The following is a 16,318-nucleotide window of genomic DNA, read 5'->3' on the forward strand; positions in this document are numbered from 1 at the left end:
GGGAATAGGTCGAAGGTTTAGACTTCTCTCCCCCTTCTTATTGGGATTGTGGCATGAGGGCCCATTCAGGAGCACCAATGTGATAGGTAGGCACTGCCCACTGAGTCCTGAAATGCTGTTGTCACTCACTTGGAGAATTCTGGCATGTACGCTGTGAATCTCTCTCTTCTCTGGGGGTTTATAGCAGCTTTTGGATTAGGCTTCAATTCATGGGGCATCCTGGGTAATGAAAGGGGTGAACATTCAAGCATTAGTTGTGAGCTGTCCTGGGCTACTCTCACTGATAGCAGCATTGTGATTGAAGGGTGATCCACTTATCGGGATTCAGCCAAGTCCTTACTAGATTCAAAGTGATTGGGTTGTCTGGTTTCTCTGTGTCAAGGATGTCACAACTCAGAATGGCTGTTACACATTATCTATTGTATTTTGAAGCCTTATTAAATTATAGATTGGGTTAAAATCTTCATTTTGCCGGTTATTAGCCATGTGAACTCAAGCAAGCTAATTTGCCCGCTCTCTCTCTATTTCTTTATCTGTCAAATGGTAAGTAATAACACCTACCTCGTTAGATTGTTGTTCAGAGTGAATGAGTTAATACACATAAATAAGTTAGAATAGTATAGTGTACAGTAGAATGTTGCAGTAGTATAGACCAGTATAGTGTTCACCAAAGAAAAAGTAATGGTGAGTGTTAGCAAATATTAGGAAATATTCTCAGTTATGTTATCTATGGCATGTCCTCTTGTGTGTATGGCAGTCTTGGCAAGATGGTTCAATCATCTTGAAATAGGGCAATGATGTGCTGCTAAACCATGTCAACGGGGAATTAAAAAAAAGCTCTGATTGGTAATGTTTTCCAGTTTCCATAGTGTAAGTACTCTTACCGTGGCCAAAATACAGACTGACCATGGAATTGGAACGAGATGCACATAATTGATTTTTGCTAGCCGGTAGCTGCCAGTTCCAGCACACAACTGAAATAGACCCTTCAGGTTGTAAGATAATTAGAGTAATTGCCAATTTGGATGGTCCTCAAATCATACCTAACTCCCTTTTTTTGTGTGACCCAATTATTTAGGGTGGATTCCTAGTTCTAGGGACCTCACGTTGTAGATTATTGATCTGGATTGGACTAATCTATTTCCTTTCCAGGAAGGTCAAACATCACTCTTTTTTATTAAGCCTGAAGTTGTAGCAGACTTATGATGTAACCTTTCTAAGAAAAATTTGGGATTTCTTGCTATGAGGGTTTTGGAATGACTTTCTTACTGACCTTTCTAAAACTCACTTGTTAGCCTGTTTTCTTTGTTTCATCCAGGTATCCCTCTAATACATTCTCTCTTTGCTGAGTTAGCCAGGATAAGTTTCTGTTGCTTGTCATCCAAAGAAACCTAACCAAAACATATGTTTAGTCTCAAAGTCATTCTTTATTAGAAGTATTTCTCTCAGAATTGCTCAAGATGGTCCTCTGTTGTTTGTACCAGTACCTTCAGAGATGAGAATGAGGCAGCCTGCTGTGGTATTGTTTGACATACTTGACTTAGCCAGAGGTCTTCCCATTATTGAATTGGTATCAGCCTCACCTACCTGTGACTTCCATCCTAGGTCCTAAATCAAATCTTAAGATCCCCCAGAGCAAGCCTCATCTGTATTCACTTTAGCAGATAGTTGAAGGAATAACTAACATGTCCTTAAGTCTTCCCAGATACTGATTATCCACACATTCATGGGTTCTATACATATACATACTGCATTAAAAATTCAGCAAAAGGGACAATGGAAGGAGAAGCAGGTTCACACTGGATGCTCTGGCCACCATTAAATGACTGATGTTGACCAATTCAATTTTCCTTTCCTTCTGTGATCACTGAGGGTCCCCAGAGGGACCTGGACTTTATGCCCAACAATGCCTATTTGTGAAATAAAAGATTATTCTCCATATATCCTATGGATACAGTATCTGAAACAGAATTTCCTGTTCTTAAAAGGATGGTCACTTAGTAAGAACAATTTGGGTTCAACATGATGTTTATAAGGCAGCCTACTTAGAAGCTTCGGTGATATTTAGGAAAATGTCAAGCACTTTTCAAATGGAAAGACAAGCCCCCATCTGTGCAAAGCAAAGGGGGACCAGGGAGAATGCCCCAGATGTTTCTAATACACACCTTTATTATAATAATATTTGACAATCAAATGAGTGCTTTCTAGACTTTGGATGCCATAGACCAACAATATGAAAAAATATTTTTGAAAATAACATAAAGCTTGATAACCCACTTAAGCTATTAAACTAAATAAAGCTATTCAAATGTTAACTACTATCATCATCATTTGATAAAAGGGCATTTTAACACCAAATAGTAGGAAAGACATTACCTAATTTCATAATAAAAGACCTAGAAACTGGTTGACAATCTTACTCCCACAGTATTTGCCTGTGCCCTCATGTGTATGCATATGTATGTGAATGAGTATGCAGAGACTTGCATGTGCATGTGTGAGTGCATATACCTACATATGAAAACTTCAGTACGAGTCAGTACCAGTCTTCGGGTTGGCACTTAGGAATTACTTAGTTTGATTGCACTTTCTCCTTGGTGGTAGTCTAACATTCCCAAAAGTTGTGCAGCTGGAAATAAGCGTAAATAAGCAAGGAGAAATAATTTTAAATGGCTGAATCTGCTCAGCTTTTCCTCAAATGCTTATCCCCATCTGGAAGCGCCTCCTTCCCTCCAGAGCCCTCCTAGTCCAGCCCCCCTTCACACCCAGCTGTCACCCCTGCCCTCTGTGAAGCTTACCTCTATCATCCCAGACCCTAAAGGGACATCCTTTCCTTTCTACAATCAAGCATTTTAGTGAAATGACCAACTCACACAGACTTGGATTCAAATTTCCGTTCCACCATTTAAAAGCAATATGATTTGGGGCAGTCTACTTAAATCTTACAGACTCAGTTTACTCAACTTTACAATAGAAATAAAAATAACTTTATCCTTGGAGGATAATTTGAGAAGATGAAATTAAACAATATGCTTCACTTATGCCTTGCATATCATACAGCAAACACAGTGATACCTATTAATGATTTTCTATCCTACATCCTAACAGTGGAGTAATTTATCAAATATTATTTATCTTTTGTGATTCAACTTTTCATTAATGCATTTGCTTTCTTTATCAGAAGAGTTTGCAAGCCTTATCCCTTGCTGATCCCTCACAGCATTTAGCAGTTTTCTGTCCATAGTAATTTCTCTTCACATATAAATGGAGATTAAGACACTAGTTGACAACTCTTTTAGCAGTCATTAGACTGCTTTCTTATGCCACTACCCATGAGTGTGTCGCCATCCTCAAAGACACTTTTTTATTAGGCCTCTCATCAGTGAGAATTTGGAAACCCCCTTGAGAGTTCTACAGCTCCATTTTTCTTTGAACTCCTGCTTTATGTCCTGTGACTTGAAGTTCAGATCTAAAGGGAGGTGCTCCATTGCTGCATAGCGGGGCTGGGCAGCCTCAAGTCTGTCCTGGGAGATAGATGATCTAATCTTAAAGCGATCAGTCAACTGATTAGTATCTTGGGGAGTAGTAATCAGTATCAGGTTGGGGTCTGGTCACCAGGATGTTTCTCACTAAGTGGTTTTCTAGGTCTGGGGACCCATTCAGGGACTGAGCTCTGTCACCTTTCTGGGCTTTTAGTCTCCCTCTTCTCCCTGTGATTCGTGTAGCAGTCTCTCTCCTATGGACTGGGTTAATTGCCTCTAGTGGTTAGTCTTGGGTGCATGTGGAATTAAGAGCTGAATATTGTAGAGAGGGAAATGCCTCAACCTTTTAAATCTTTGAGAGTAGAAAGTGGTAAAGAAGTAAAATTATCCATGGGTGCCTATTATAAACAAGCAAACCAACAACAACAACAAAAAACCCCCAATAAAGCTGCTTTTATTGTGGAAGAAAACTATTAGCTTGAACTACATGAAATCACTCATATTTGCCTGCTTCTTATCTACAAAAAACACTTCATAGCATTCAGCCTAATAGCTATAAATATAATGTGTTGTATTTCTGTTTATTTGTTTGTTTTGGGGCTTCTGGATTGCAGCTGGACTGCACTAGACATGGAGAATGAAGAGGGAGGGAGTTTTGAATCAGTTATCCCAGTATTTGACACACATGGGTGGAAATGCCGTGTGAATTATTATTCCTAGCCTTTAGACTGGAGACAGGATTCATGGATATCTTCTTTGCATAGTATTGCTGATTATCTGGTATTTGCTCTGATGGAGGTAGAAGAGTATTTCCTTGTGTTTTGAGGCATCATTGCAGGGTCAGCTCGTCTCATGACTATGTGGATTGAGAGTCTGTGGGGTCTGCTGTGTGGTAAGCCCCACGGAAGCAGGAGTTGTGCCTGTCTTGTTTGTCCTTTCATCTCTGGTACCTGGTATACAGTGGGCACTCATGTTTGAAGGAATTGAAGAACTGAGCTCTGATCATTCGGTTGGTTTATTCTTCTTTCTGTGGACAGCAAACAGCCATCCCAAAGGAACATGTTCCTTTCAGTTGCTTCTAGTTGGACTTCATAATTTCACATCAGAAATGTTCCTGCTTCTAGTGATCACTTCTCTCAGAGTGGAAATTTCACATCCATGAGCCACAGGGCCACCCATACTGTTAATCCAAGACTGCTTTCCATACCATTGTGTCTTGGGCTGGTTCCCCCACGATTCTTTCCAGATGTGGAGTGCTTTCAGGTAGTTTACCAGACTCTTTCATTCTGCATCCACTGTCTGGTTTCATGTTCCCTCACCCTCTGAGAAGGAGCCCTCTACTAGTGTCCTACACATTGTATTCAAGAATCCAGAAATTTCAGGAAGCTAACAGATATAACTTCTCATTGTTTTTACACTCACTAGCTGATTTTTGCAGCCCTTTGTTCTGTGTGTCTTTTAAATCAGTTGCTTAGCAGTGCAGTATTTTAGGTGTATGTATAAGTATGTATAGTTCTACATTTCTATAATTTGGGCTCTGAAATTAATTTATGGTTATTGTATATGCCCTTGCATCTCTTTTTAGTCTAGAGGTTATGACACGTTGGTGAAGCCTTGCCAAAGAAATTGCCATGTACATTTGCTTTCTCTCCCATTGACACATTCAACAAGTAGTTAGTGAGTGTCCCTTAGACAGACTCAGTGTGTTTTCTTGGTGGCACTTTAGCCATTTCTTCCCAATGGGATCACTTTGGTCTCACTTCTTTCCCTCACAGTGTTCAAGTGTGTTATTTCTAATCTCTGTCATTTGAACTTTTAAGTTATTTCCGGAAAGACATACCTTCCTGGTCTTTAGGTTAGAAGCCCCATTAGATTTATAGTCTTATTTTATTCCACATGTTCTCTTAGCAAATCTATGGCAAGAACAGAAATGCTGGGACTTTCATTTGCAGGCAACTATGTGTCAATTAAGTTATCTCTTTAAAAAATGGGCACCTAAAACATGCCTATTACCTCTTAATTAACTTCTCAGCAGGCCCAATCCCATATAGAATGATTATTTGATAATTTGATAAGTGATAATGTGATTCTAAGCTTTCATCAAAGAATGAAAAATATGAGCAGAAGGGGGATAAGACTGTGAAATGCCCTAGCTCCCTCTGCATTGTAGAGTTCTCCTGTTGCTAAAGTTCTTTTTTTAAAGGCATCCTTTGTGTTATCACTTTAGAATATAAATTATAAAGGTGTAACTACTTCTGAAAAAAAAAAAGAAAAGGAAAAAGGCAGAATTTATTACAATGGCCACGAGATGGCAGACCTAAAAGCAAGACTTCTCAGAGATTTTAGTGAGGAATTTCTTCTTTGAGAATGCTTTAAAAGTCATCAGCTTCCCAAAGGAAGACTCCTATAGGTTGTCCCGAGTTGCTGAGTTCTTTGGCAGGCACAGCAAGGTAGAATGGCATTAAGTTGATGGACATCTGTTTAACCCTCCTCCCTGGTGGTATCATGCCTTTCTGCCCCTCCTAGAAACCTGCTTTTTGCCTGACTACTACCATCATCCACGACATATATAGATACATGACTCTGTGTTTCCTTCCCCCAGTGTAGGAGCACAACTGCCATTTTCCTTCCCATGAAGAGGAACTCTCTCAAAGGAGCTGCTTCCAACAAATCCAATTGTTTTAAATTTCTCACTACAAAGATCTGCTCCAGAGAACCTTAATTTGATTTTCTTCAAACGTTGCATTAACAAAATTCTGAAATGTGCCCCCTTCTGCTCATATCCCTCTTAGCACAGTGACATGACAATCTGTTTTGGTTTTCATTATAATATAGCCTATAGGAATATTCTATTCCACGTAAACATAAACAAAGGGAGGTTTGATTTAACACAAAAATTTCAAATTAAGAAGGGAAATATTTAGTTCAAGATACAGGAGGGCAATTTGCTGCTCTGTGCGAAGACTTAGCAACAAATCTTAGTACCCTGAAATATGGGGTAGAGGGGAAATTAAAATATACTATCTTTTGGGAAACTTACATAATACACACATGCACACTCAACATGCAGCCCACCAATAAGAAAAAAAAAATTGATCGGATGCCCTAAGAGCCAAGCCTCAAAGTCAATGACCTATTTTCTGGCAGTTGTTCATTTCCAATCAAAAAGTTAATGTGATGCAGCAAATCTCTTGGCAGTAACTGATCATCCATGGACAATGAGTTTAGTTTAGGTGGATGCTGGCAAAGCTCTGGCCCACAGTGAAGTCCAGATGTACTTTTCTTATTATCAATCATTGTAACCCTCCCAGGGAGTCTGGTTGGGTGCATTTTATATAGAAAGCTACTTTGGCAGAGTTAAATGCTCAACAGAGAAACCTTCTCATCACTGAATGGGAATAACAAGAATGAATGAGCATCATAGAACATTACACTGACACAGGGTATACTGGTAGGTCATGGAGTTCCTTGCCCTCACTGCTTTCCAAATCTACCAATTTTTTTTAAAGTTGTTTTTTTTTTTTAATGGAAGAATTTTTTTTTGAAGTTGTTTGACTTTGGTTAGATTTTGCACTTGACCTTGTCTTTTAAAAGGTCACTTTTTAGAACATGTTTCCATTTCTCACACTGCATGAAATCACATCTTGCCCATCTTTGTGTGGCCTTTCCTATCAATTCAGACATGATGATATTGAACAGTCAGGCCTGGTTCTGGGATGCAACTCTTCTACGAGGGACAGATTCTTCTCCACATTCAAGCTCTGTTTTCTCCTTTAAGTTTGTTTGCAAAACAGGCATCAGCTCATGAAAATCAAATAGGCAGCTTAACAGAAACCAATTTCAGAGGATTCTCTGAGAGTCTGTCTTGAAAATAAGAGACCATTGACATACTTAGATATGTTTCCTACAAAGAGGAAATAGAAAGTAGAAAATAATGCAACACTTTTGAGTCTACATTTGGTGGTGTCTGTATTATGTAATAATAAGTAATTGTTACCATTTGTGTGGTCTTGTCAGGCACTGAACAGAGTACTTGTGTTATCACATTTAACTCACAATAATCCAACAGAGAATCACTATTATCCTTCTTAGTTTATTATGAGGAAATTGAAGTTTCAGAAATGTAAAATAACTTGCCCAGGGTGACAGAAACAAAAGATATCACTGAGATTCAAACCCAGGTATGTTCAATTCCAAAACTCAAGTACTAAGTAAGTACTTTCTCCTCTAAAGGACTTGAGTAGTATTTTATTTGGATATTTTGTGGATAAGCTTTTAAAAATCATAATAGACTAAGATAATCAAAAGAAGCATTTTCTTATTTCATACTCACTCTCTTTCTGAATCAGGTGTACAGTAATCAGTAATCCCTCATATGTGTCCTCTGCCAGAACCTGGAAAGTGGTCCCTCCCATCCCTTATTGCCTTTTTTATCAATCTCCAAACGGCTGGGAATGGAAAGAGCATTTTAGGAGGGAGGCAGTAGCTCTTCCTGGCACTCATCCTCCTCTGGCCTCGGCCTTTTTCGCATGGGAAAATCAGTTGGCCTCAGATTCAGCAATACCTCTTTGTAGTAGGTTGCCAAGAGCGGGGCCAGCATTAGCCACCTTTGTATCCTGAAGTGCACGATATAGGCCCATTAGCCTTCCTGGCCCGGCTGCACTTGGAGGAGCTCAAGGATGGGCTATCTGCCTCCCTGAGTCATACCCTGAGAGAGTAGTGTGGTAGAAGCAGTTGCACGGAGCAAAGAACTTCCATGAGACTCATGGCTCCTGTGTTAGGAAATTCCAGTCGTGAGCTATTAAGTTTCAAAGACAAAATTCTCTGTAATTGGAGTAAACTATTTCTGGAGGTCAGTTTTAGGTGGGCGACAGAGAGCAAACCGCATTAAGGAGACTGGGCTGCCAAAGCCTGGCCTTTACAAATTTGATCTGTTCTTTGTCCTTGCTGAAGCTCATGTTGTTCAAATGTATCTCACCCTGTGGGCTCACCTCATGCAAGCTGCGTGGGCCTTCTGTATACACAATACATCATTCTGCTGGTGGGTAGTGTTGATACTAATTGCTATCAAAAGCCTTTCTTTCTCAAGATGCCATTTGAAAATACAGCTTTTAAAATTTAGGCAAATGAGCTTCTATCTCCAGGGTTGATCATAGCAAACCTCACCCACCCTCACCCCAGGGGTGAGAGAGAGGCTGTTTTGAACAGGATCTTTCGTCACCGTCTGTCTTAAGTCACCTCCTACTGAACTTATGGTTGAAGATTCAGGGTCATGAGGGAAAGAAAACAGTAATTAACTGGGAAAAGTTGATTGAACAGAATTTTTTTTTTCCCACAGTATGATTAGAACATGACTGTGGGCTGAGCACCATACATAATATAGGTTTTCCCTTGAAATTATCCAAACATTTCTTAATGGAATGCATTTTTTAAGCATCTGCTTTTGTAATTGAATGTGTTCCTAAAGATGGGTCAGCTAACTAAAACAAGAGCCCACAGGAAAAATTGTGTTAATGCTTCTCCCCTCAATCCAATTTATAATAGTTCCTAATTGGCCTGCCTCATTTACAACTCCTGAAATTAATTTTAGACCCTCTCTCAGAGCTCAAGTCATCATTAATAGGACGACAGCAACAGGGAGTGAAATAGAAATGTTTATAAAGCTCCCTTTTAAATTGACTGTGATAAGTGACATGGGGATGTATTACCATCAGAGGATTCTGGAACTCTCTTTGTGAAGGCTAGCCACAGGCAACACTCAAAAGAAGGCATTTATCTTGGCAGGAGATGCCCTTCAGTCCTCTTTTGTTTTAGTCCATGGAGGATTTTTTTTTCCAGGGTGGCTAAAACCATTTTTTTGGTGTTTTATTAGCTGTATCTTGACTACCTCCTACAAACTGAATGACAGTTTAGGGTTATTAAATGTATTCTTGCACATATTTTTATCCATTGTTAACCCTGACTAAATGCATGTGAGGGCACAGAATTCCCCCCTTTACCCCTCCATTGTTGCCCATATTTGTTAAAGAAATTATTCCCCTTGACGTTTGTTTAGGCTGTACTTTGATAAAATGCTGTCTATGGTCCACTTTCTTAGCTTGGCATTCAGCAGACTCTTATAGATTTATTTCTCTTTGCATTATCTTATCTTCCTTTCTAGCATACTTGGGCTTCCTTTTCATATTTTAAGTTACATTTTGGGGCATAGACAGATCACCTTAGTAATTGTATACTGGAGCATTGCAGTGTTCTAAAGATAATTTTGCAAGCCTTTGGCATATACTTAACCCCACTAACTGTCTAAAGATGAGTATATATGTTCGTTTTCGTGTTGTCTGTGAATAAGCAAAAAGGACAGATTAAGTGCTGGAAGTGATTTCAGGCTTACAGAAACTTTCTTGAGGTCTATGGGACAGTGACAATTTCTGCAGGAATGTAAATCTGGCCTTGAATCTAGAAGGTGGCTCACTTGATGAGGAAATTAATGAGGATTTTTTTCTTTGTATTTCCAATTTAAAGCCAAGTGTATACACTTGAGCCTTTAAAAAAAGATGTAGATGTAAAGAAGGCATCAGAACTGCAAATATTTCAGTTTTCCCAGTTTGAGGGGAGAATTTTTTTAAAAGCAGGAACATTTAATTTAAGCTTCCTAATTTATTTCAGTGTCTACCATTTTCTAAAAACAGGACTGTATTTTCAGTGAAGTATTTGTCATTAGGTGCTTTCAGTTAGATATATCAACACATTGGCTTATGGGGATTGTAAAAGTGTGGAATCTAATGTAGGGCTGGCAGATGAAGTTAGTCTTTAAAAAAAACTTATGTTCAGTATCCCTCACCCTCAAAAAAAAAAAACAAACCAACTTTTATAGTAGGGTTAATGAAAACCCATAACCATGAAGGATTAGCTAGCTCATAGTGATTTAAACTATTAGTTAAAATGTATCAGCCTAATAAAAAGTTATTTTAAACCCATTTTATAAAGCATATTGCTTTTTAAAAAACTAATGTAATGACTCTGTCAGCCTATAATTAAGAATATGCTTTGCCTGGCATCCCTGTAGAAACAGCTAATGGCCAGATACAACCTTAACATACTCAGAACATCTTTCCAACTATCCTAAAGTAAGAAATGTCCCAGTTTTCTAGTTTTATATACTGTTAAAAAAATTTCTGCCAATTACTCTTTGATTTCAGTAGATTGGAATTACTGAATGTAGATTTCAATCAAGGTATTTTAGGAGAATTTTTCAGTTATTCATGGACATATACACACTCATTGTCACATTTTTTTCTGTGTGAGTTATCATAACATTTTGTGTATATTTGCGGAACACTGGAATTTGACACAACATTGTAAAATGATTATAAATCAATAAAAAATGTTTAAAAAAAGGTATTTTAGGAGAAGTTATCATTAGTTTATGGCCAATATTTAAATGAGAGTTTCAGAATGTATATGATCCTTGTTACACTAATTTTATTCAGAATTGTATCATTGTATAATATCGGTACTTATAAACCAGACTTAATAGCCAAAAGCAAACAAAAACACCCAAACAATATAATAAGGAAAAGATGAGGAAAAACAAAATGAAAAACAAAACAATTTTGTATTGATACTAATATTGATGACTGGCTCTAAATGTACTTTTATAAAGTTACATTTATAAATGTATTTTGAGGTTTAATCATAAAGAAAAATTCAATTTGGGGCCGTGTTTTATGGTAACATCTATAGAGAATTAGAAATTAATATATTTTTCTCTGGATTGAGAGAAAACTGAGAATTCTTAATTTATTGGGACTTTTGATGTTATTATAAGAGGAGAAATACATGTTAAATACATGAAAATCCTAAATTATAGAATTATAGGAGAAAAAGGGTTTAGAAGGTTCATTCTGTCGGTTGCTGATGACTATTAAATTAACATCATCATAGTTATTAAACATCATCATATCATGACATAGTTATTAAAGCTATATCATTCTGAATTTTGACCTGGAAGAGGAAAATGGGTTTAAAAGGGCCATAGAACATAGGACTATAATAGTGGACATAGGGGGCCTAGTTAGTTACTGTAACTGTCCAAGTGGGAGATGATTTAGATTGTACCAGACATGTATGTATGTGAAAATATGTGTGTGTGCACTCACCTGTGCATAAAGAGTGAGAGGGACAGAGAGAATGTGTATTCCTTGAAGGGAAAATGAGCGAATTTCAGGCATGCCGCATATTTGAAGCATATAATTGCAATTTACTTGGTGACTGAAAGCTTCATGTACAATTGTTTAATGTTTACTCTTATGGTATTTTGCGGGAGGGAAGGATAACACAGAAAGGTATAAGCAGAAAAAAGTGAAAACTAGCCTATACTTTCGACAACCATTAGATAATGACTATTAGCATTTTGGTGTATTTGCCTCTCATTTTTTTCTATGAATATAGTTTTATTTTGGGAAGATCTTACTGTATATAAATTTACATGTCAAGCACTGTGAAAGGTCTGAGATTTTTCCTATTGACATGCTAGCAGGTTAGCCTGCCTCAGTTTCACGGATACAAGCAGATGAACAGAGACTCTTGGCTTTAGAGGCAAAGGACTTTGTTGCTCAAGGTGCAGAGAACAGCTTCAGCATATTTATGTCAGTTCCCCTTTCCCCAAGTCCCACAGAGGCAAGGCACGTGGGCCAGGTGAATAGCAGCACATGCAGTGGGTTACAGTAAAGGAGAGCAACCCTGAGCTTAGGGAACTTGAATCTTTTATAATGGGCAACAACACGTCTTCCCTCTGCTCTGGAAGGAGACACTATTATACAGGGCAATAAGCATGTCTACCCTTTGATCCTAAGGGAGACACTATGTCTATCTTCCAAGGCTACTCATTATACAAACATTCTTGGGAAACTGTGAGAAAAGAAGATAGTGCCTTTGCTTATAGAATGTGCAGAAATACAAGACTCATGGACTCTCTCAATAAACAGAAGTCTTTTCATTTATCATTACATTTTTTATCAGCATTTTAAATGGCTGGATATAGCTGTAAAGAGTAAATTGTAGGGATATAGCATACTATACTATCAACTCCTAATTTTTCTAATAATGATCTTTTAGGTTGTTTCCATCAAAAAGCTTCAGCTTGACCTTGTGTAGAAATATGCAGTAGCTATGAATGGCCAACATGTCTATTGTCTCAAGATGTTATCCAGGAGACGGGCTCTGTGAAGCTGAATATTAATGCTGTTGTTTGTAGTCCAGCCTGCACTGGTTTTCTTCTGGAAAGCAGAGATATTTCCTGACATTTCTGCTGCTCACATGTCTGACTGAATCTCAGACAGAAGCTCCTACTACCTGACATTTAGTGAGGCCCAGAAAAGTCCATATAAATCCCTGCAGTGAAAAGGGGAAAAAAAATTCTGAGAATCAAATAATGGCTATCTTCTCCAAACATCTGGACAGGGCCTGGTCTGGTGATAAGGATTAAAGAAAGGCAAAACAGGATCATGACCAGGTTCTATTCCTGGGGTTTGTATGCAAGAAAGTACCCAGTATGGAGGCTTTCCTGGGGCTACAGGGTTTTCTAAATTATCTAGGATATTGCTGTAGTGACACAAATGGTTGGGACAAAGCTTTCTCAGGGGGAAGGGGAACTAAATGAAACATACCAGAAGAGCCATTTCCTAGTCAATAATGGTCTCAGAAAATTCCAGGTTAAAATATGTGACAGATGTTGCTGGAAAATTAGACTGTAAAATGGGAGGAAGCAACTGTAATACTTATCTGAGTATTGATCAGCGATTAATCAGCAGTCAAAGCATTGTAATTTTATTTTGAATGAGAGGAAGAGTTATCCAGTGGTGTCTTTAAAGGTTTTTGAAAAGTATAAAGTGAACTTATTTATTTCTTGAACACACATTTTTGGCACCTGCTATGTTCTCAGTGCTCTTCTAGAAGCTGGAGAATTGGTGGTGCCCAAGACAAATGAAGTTCTGAGTCAGGGAGTGTTAAGTCTAGAAAACAAATAAATAATACCTTATGATTCTTTCAAATAGTAAAGAGTTCTATGAAAAAGCAGTGTAATGTGATAGGCCAGTTGTTTGGGCACGAGGTGGAAGCTGGGAGGACACTGCCAGGGAGAGCGGCTGGAGAGGGCTTTTCTGAGCAGAGACACGAAGGATGCTGTGTGAGGCAAAGGCATTCCAGTCCAGCTGTAGGGAATGGCAAAGGCAAAGCTTATGAGGTGAGAACAAGTGTAACATTTTCAAGCACTAGAAAAGAGATCAAGAGCAAAATGTGCTGTAGCCTAATGATTGAGGAGGGAGCAAGGGAACAAGATTACCTCAGAGAGGTGGTCAAGGCCAGCTGATGTCTTGATTTGCAGGTATCAGGAAAGGGTCTGGATTTGAAGTCTAATGGGTGATGCAATGGACTTTTCATGCAGCAGAATGGTGGAATTTGAGTTTACAATGTTTTATAAAATTACTTTGATCTCCGTACCAGGAAGACAAGTGGGTGAGCTACACAGGTAGATGCTGGTGGTTGGGAGAAGTTTGGTACCAGTAGAACAGTTTAGATAAGGGATGTATTTTAAAATTAAATCTACTGAAGTTGTCAGTGGTTCGGCTCTGAGTGGAAGGAAGGAAATCACGAATGACTTCTAAGTATGGAGCTTGGGCTACTTAGTGGATGGTGGGGCAATTACTGAGATAAGGAATATGGAGGAAGGAGTAGTTTTTGGTGGAATGGCAGAGGAGCATTACTCATTCCATTGAAAATGGAAAGGAAACCATAGTAAATATCTCTGCATGCCTTTCTTCAAAAGAAAATCTAGTATGAAAATACAATGCTTGATATTGAAGTTGCTGCTCAGTTTTGTTGCTTTTTCTTGGAGTACCTAGAACATTACGTGGGTGATGGAAGGATGGGCAGATGGATGACTGACTGGTTGGATAAATGTGTAGCTGTCTTAGAAAGGAATGTTCAGATTGACTCTCCATTTATCATATGCAGCTCTATCTACGAAGCCATCGAAAAATCCGTGCCTCAGAGGACACAGTATGTGGGTCTCAGGGATTCCGACCCAAACTACCTTGTCCAATGTGAGAATCATGGAAGTAGTTTTTCTTAAACATTATCCATAATTCCTCCCCATGATAGAATACTTCATGGGTCATTTCAACTATGAATGCTGATTTTTTTTCACTTTATAAAAATCATCACAATAATCTTTATTTTACCAGGCAGGAAGCACTGCTTGCAGCAATCAGTGAAAAAGATGCAAACATTGCCTTGCTGGAATTGTCTGCCTCCAAAAAGAAAAAGACACAGGAAGAAGTTATGGCCCTCAAGCGGGAAAAAGATCGACTGGTGCATCAGTTAAAGCAGCAGGTGGGGCCTCATGCACGAAAGGTGTGTTTTGCTGGTCTGGGGCCTTGGGTGCTTTCTCTGGGTTTAGCTTCTCTTCATCTTGCCATGTCCATCCTGCAAGCTCAAGCAGCTAAAATCAGGTAGGAGTGAAATGTCCTGACTTGTTGCTGAAACATCATTTTATTACTTTTCTGTGCTTATGTGCATGTGCTTGGGCTTATGTGGTTTGCAATCAGTGCTGTTTTCCTTTCTTTTGTGTTAGCATCATCCCTCCAGAAATAGCTCTCAGCTCTCTTCCTTCCAGTGGACTTTGTATGACTTATGACTAAGTCCTAGAAAGTACTAATTAAATTCTGGGTACCTTCTTTCTCATTGGACCTGTTACCTTCTGTCTTGCTCACTTTCTGGCCCTGCGATAACTCCCATCATCCAGTTCTTTTGATTTCTTTCTCTCCATACCTTCAACTTTGATTCTTAAACTATTTCCCCCAGGACTTTCTGGTCCCCTATGCTTGGAGACTGCTAGACTGTGCTTGGAGACTTTCCTAGTCATTGTTTAGTCAGATATTTTTTTATCACCTGTTTACCCCATTATCCTGGTTTTTCCTCCTTTCTAGGCCACTGTATTTCTTCTGAGAGAAAAGAAAGGAGGGACAAAATCCTAACTTGTGCAGAAAATTCTTTGCTTTCTGGAGGGTTTTCTAGAAGTGGCTTAAATAGAAATATTTACACCTGAAGCATATTGCAAAATCATCCCTGAAATCTTCAGACATTATTTCTTCTCTGTATACAGCCTGAGGGCTTTTGGAATCAATGGTTAAAGATACTAGATTCTAGTTTCTTTATAAAACCCATTCAGCAGATAATGGCTTAATGGTCTGTGGTCTCACGGGGTGGCTGCCACATCTTAGCTAGGGCCACCTGTGGCTCTGAAGCTCTCTAAATGCCACTCAGTACCATGTGAAGTGCGTCCATATTGATTCCAGCCCCCAGGACTGGCTCTCTGCCTGCTAGGGTGATCTGGGCTGAGCACAGTGTGCGAGATGAGTGGCAGGGAAGCCCAAAGGGATAAGCTCTCTCTCCTCACAATTGGGCCAACCCTTTCTCTCCTCAGGAAGGAAAAGGTATCCTTCGGCCCTGACCCAGAGTCTAATTCTCATGGGGCTGCCTTGCTGTGAGAGAGAAAGAGACAGACCACCGCTACACCTGGGTGTCCTGTCCTGCAGAGGGAGGGTCCCAGTCACTGCTGGACATGGGGGTCATTCCACAGAGCAGCATGCCTTGCTAGTGCTAGCCCTAGGGGTTGGGAGCTGCTTACATCTGACCTCTTTGTCTGGGGCTGTGCATCTTCTACACTGGTTTTTCCACCCACTTGGCCAAGAAAGTTAAGACAAGCCTTCTTTGCTTTCTCCTAATTCCTTTCTTATGTGCCCTCTACCCTCCCCTCCTGCACCTAACCATTGTAGCTT

The 16,318-nt window shown here is 39.2% G+C and overlaps 1 protein-coding gene across 6 annotated transcripts in view; it reads left to right on the top strand.

Moving 5' to 3' along the window:
- ERC2 (ELKS/RAB6-interacting/CAST family member 2) overlaps positions 1 to 16,318 on the top strand; it is an 870,990-nt gene that overhangs the window by 640,301 nt on the left and 214,371 nt on the right. For 3 of the 6 annotated variants that reach the window (XR_010384837.1, XM_064496412.1, XM_064496416.1), the window contains one exon: positions 14,723 to 14,870. Coding sequence is in view for 5 of the 6 variants with exons in the window: in XM_064496412.1 (XP_064352482.1) it covers positions 14,723 to 14,870 (148 nt within the window). In the remaining variant the exon portion in view is untranslated. Of the gene's footprint in view, positions 1 to 14,722; positions 14,892 to 16,318 lie in introns of all 6 variants that reach the window. The other 3 variants (XM_064496413.1, XM_064496414.1, XM_064496415.1) reach the window with 1 other exon arrangement.

The sequence above is a fragment of the Camelus dromedarius genome, chromosome 17 (genome assembly GCF_036321535.1).
Source record: "Camelus dromedarius isolate mCamDro1 chromosome 17, mCamDro1.pat, whole genome shotgun sequence".
NCBI lineage: Eukaryota > Metazoa > Chordata > Mammalia > Artiodactyla > Camelidae > Camelus > Camelus dromedarius.